This window comes from Dendropsophus ebraccatus, chromosome 7 (genome assembly GCF_027789765.1).
Source record: "Dendropsophus ebraccatus isolate aDenEbr1 chromosome 7, aDenEbr1.pat, whole genome shotgun sequence".
Classification (NCBI taxonomy): Eukaryota; Metazoa; Chordata; class Amphibia; order Anura; family Hylidae; genus Dendropsophus; species Dendropsophus ebraccatus.
The window spans coordinates 38,765,553-38,769,853 of NC_091460.1; the positions used below are offsets into that span (position 1 = coordinate 38,765,553).

Consider the following 4,301-nt stretch of genomic DNA (forward strand, 5'->3'; position numbering starts at 1 on the left):
ATAATGCATACAGTGCTCCTTGCAGTACCATAATAATGCATAGAGTGGTCCTTAGTGATAGTAGTATATAATAATGCCTACAGTGTTCCTTATAGCAGTATTATAATAATGCATACAGTGCTCCTTATAGCAGTATATAATAATGTATACAGTGCTCCTTATAGCAGTAATATAATAATGCATACAGTATAGCAGTACCATATGCAGTACCATAATAATGCATAGAGTGGTCCTTAGTGATAGCAGTATATAATAATGCCTACAGTGTTCCTTATAGCAGTATTATAATAATGCATACAGTGCTCCTTATAGCAGTATATAATAATGTATACAGTGCTCCTTATAGCAGTAATATAATAATGCATACAGTGTTCACATATTAGCGGTAGTAATATCACAATGATCCTGTAGTAATAGTAGTGGTGGTAATGATTCATACATTGATCCTAAGTAATAATAATGCTATATTACTGCTTACAGGGATCCTGTAGTGGTATGATAGAAGTGGTAGTGATAATACTAGTAATAATTCACATGGTTACAGTTACATTACATTACCACTATACTGTTGATGCATACAATAATGTAACTGTAATAGTAAAAGTAGTAGTGGAAATATTAAGAACAATAAGGCATAATAATTCTGTAAGGAATCACAAGAATCCTGTAGTAATAGTAGTTGTATAGCAGACAGTGTCCACGTAGTGGCAGTAACACTAGAGCCATAATAATAATAACAAACATACATTGTTATCATAGTAATAGAAATACAAATATATTGTACTGTATATAGCTACAATGCACACAAAGTATATATATATATATATATATATATATATATTACATTGGCAGTTTGAATAGGAGTCATAATGCATACAAGACTCATGTGTAGTGTAGAAGTAGTGGTAACTCACTCTATCTATCTATCTATCTATCTATCTATCTATCTATCTATATATATATAGTACGGGTCATATTAATAAAATATGTGCATATCCTGTAATAATGATGATGATAAAGTGTACAATAATGTAGCTGTAACATCTACAATATTACTTATCGCTGAAACAAAGTTATATATATATATATATATATATATATATATATATATATATATATGTACCTTTTAAACCTACATGTTGCTTTAGTAATAATACTGATTATTGTTCTGTTGTTATTTCCATATTTCCATTGTTCTGTCTATCTCTGTTGTCCCATAGACTTTTGGTTTCGGTATATAGCCATTACTCAGAGTTTTCAGCCTTTTACAGACTTTTGAGTTTGTCAGATTGAGAGCCGAGAGGTGTAACATTGCTGATGATGTCTGTACAGTGGCCTCAGGGAAGCTGCCATATTAGCTCCTCTGTATCATACAGCCCCTGCTATTAGTATTGCTGCTACTGTTCTCACTTGTCTCTGAAGGAACATTACCATGAAGGTAATGATGATAAGGATGATGATGATGAGGGTAATAATCTCCAGGTGGTATTTAGGATTATCCTACAGAAATGACTCTGTGGTGGGTAGTAATTAATATTAACGGTATTTAAAGGGATAGTTCTATGATCTCTCTAATCAGCACCCACATACAGCTGGACTAAAGAGATCATCAGAAGTCGTAAAAAGCCGTAATTGAATAGACTTGCGATTCCAAAATCGTTGTGTTTTCTATGTTTGCGGCATCCATTCTGTCAGCTACAGCCGCTAGTACTGGAGGCCTGGAAATACATGGCTAGGTGTGTGTGTGTGTGTGTGTGTGTGTGTCAATAATTTTTTAACACTTTGTAATATCATATTATATACAGATAGTCTAGTATCTTAATTTTATTTAATGCTGAAAAAACTTTAGAAATACTTTTTGACAGTTATTTATTTATCTATTTATGTTAATTAATTAATTTATTTTTATATATTTATTTATGTTTTACTATAGTGCTAATTTTGTCATTTTATCTATATATCTATCTATCTATCTATCTATCTATCCATCAATATCTATCTATCTCCTATCTATCTATCTATCTATCTCCTATCTATCTTCTATCTATCTATCTATCTATCTATCTCCTGTCTATCATCTATCTCCTATCTATCTTCTATCTATCTATCTATCTATCTATCTATCTATCTATCAATCAATTATCTATCTATCTATCTATCCATCTCCTATCTATCTATCTATCTATCTATCTATCTATCTATCTATCTATCTCCTATTATCTATCTATCTATCTATCTATCTATCTATCTATCTATCTCCTATTATCTATCTATCTATCTATCTCCTATCTATGATCTATCTATCTATCTATCTATCTATCTATCTATCTATCTATCTATCCATCAATATCTATCTATCTCCTATCTATCTATCTATCTATCTATCTATCTATCTATCTCCTATCTATCTTCTATCTATCTATCTATCTCCTGTCTATCATCTATCTCCTATCTATCTTCTATCTATCTATCTATCTATCAATCAATTATCTATCTATCTATCTATCTATCTATCAATCAATTATCTATCTATCTATCTATCTATCTATCTATCTATCTCCTATTATCTATCTATCTATCTATCTATCTATCTCCTATCTATCTATCTATCTATCTATCTATCTATCTATCTATCTATCTCCTATTATCTATCTATCTATCTATCTATCTATCTATCTCCTATTATCTATCTATCTATCTATCTATCTATCTATCTATCTATCTATCTATCTATCTCCTATTATCTATCTATCTATCTATCTATCTCCTATCTATGATCTATCTATCTATCTATCTATCTATCTATCTATCTATCTATCTATCTATCCATCAATATCTATCTATCTCCTATCTATCTATCTATCTATCTATCTATCTATCTCCTATCTATCTTCTATCTATCTATCTATCTCCTGTCTATCATCTATCTCCTATCTATCTTCTATCTATCTATCTATCTATCAATCAATTATCTATCTATCTATCTATCTATCAATCAATTATCTATCTATCTATCTATCTATCTATCTATCTATCTATCTATCTCCTATTATCTATCTATCTATCTATCTATCTATCTCCTATCTATCTATCTATCTATCTATCTATCTATCTATCTATCTATCTCCTATTATCTATCTATCTATCTATCTATCTATCTATCTATCTATCTCCTATCTATGATCTATCTATCTATCTATCTATCTATCTATCTATCTATCTCTCTCTCTCTCTCTCTCTCTATCATATCCACCCATAATAATAAGGTCACCTTTCTCTAGCACCTGTCAAGGAGCCTGAAGCACCACAATAAGCTTCTCTCTTACTTTCCCAGGACTACTGAGACCTTATTTACTATCTATGCTAGGTGCATTATGTATATGACCTCTTCTCCTTATTTATTGATTTATTATAAAATAATTAGCCCTAATACTAGAATATATCTGACCTGCTCTTCCTTCTCTTCCCCTCAGCCAGTGACAGAGATTCTCCGGAGATCTCGGAGGGTTCAGAGAGACACTGCAGGACCTATAGAAAGCAGCCGAGTGATGGCTCAGAGGACAAGAGGGAGGAAGGCTTCCCCTGTAAGGAGGACGAGAAGCTGGAGCAGGACTCAGAGCAGAAATCCTCCAGGAAGAAGAAGACCCGCACAGTGTTCAGCAGGAGTCAGGTCTTCCAGCTGGAGTCCACCTTTGATGTGAAGAGGTACCTGAGCAGCTCTGAGAGAGCAGGCCTGGCAGCCTCCCTCCACCTCACAGAGACCCAGGTCAAAATATGGTTCCAGAACCGCAGGAATAAATGGAAAAGACAACTTGCTGCAGATCTGGAGGCTGCCAACATGTCCCACACAACCCAAAGGATAGTAAGGGTCCCTATACTCTACCATGAGAACTCTCCTGCCAGCTCCTTGGGCTTCAGCCTGCCACATATCTCTCCCCCCCTGGTGGGCTTCTCCAGTGCTGTCAATTACCCCCTTGCCACTTTCCCCAACTCAGTGCCCTATATAAGATCTCAGATGACTGGACTTGTCTGACTGAGATCTGCTAAAGACTGATGGACTTTTTATCCTATTTTGTATTAATTAACTGAATATCTGCTACCTACATATTACTTGATTTTATGCATTGAAAACGTGCAATAACCTTGACTTGGGGTTCACTGACAACAAATGCAGCAATTAAACATTTCTTTTTGTACTTCCAAAGAATTTCTTGTAGTTTGATTTTTTTTTTACATTTTAGTTATTTCATTAGAAATTGCAAAAAAGGGTGGAAAATAAGGAAATGAATGGTGATTTTTTT

At 33.4% G+C, this 4,301-nt stretch overlaps 1 protein-coding gene across 1 annotated transcript in view; it reads left to right on the forward strand.

The window, feature by feature from the left end:
- The window catches only part of HMX1 (H6 family homeobox 1), a 5,805-nt gene extending 1,772 nt beyond the window's left edge, over positions 1 to 4,033 (forward strand). Inside the window, exon 2 of the mRNA XM_069976402.1 lies at positions 3,474 to 4,033. Within this exon, the coding sequence (XP_069832503.1) occupies positions 3,474 to 4,033 (560 nt within the window). The remainder of the gene's footprint in view (positions 1 to 3,473) is intronic.
- The last annotated feature ends 268 nt before the right edge of the window (positions 4,034 to 4,301 follow it).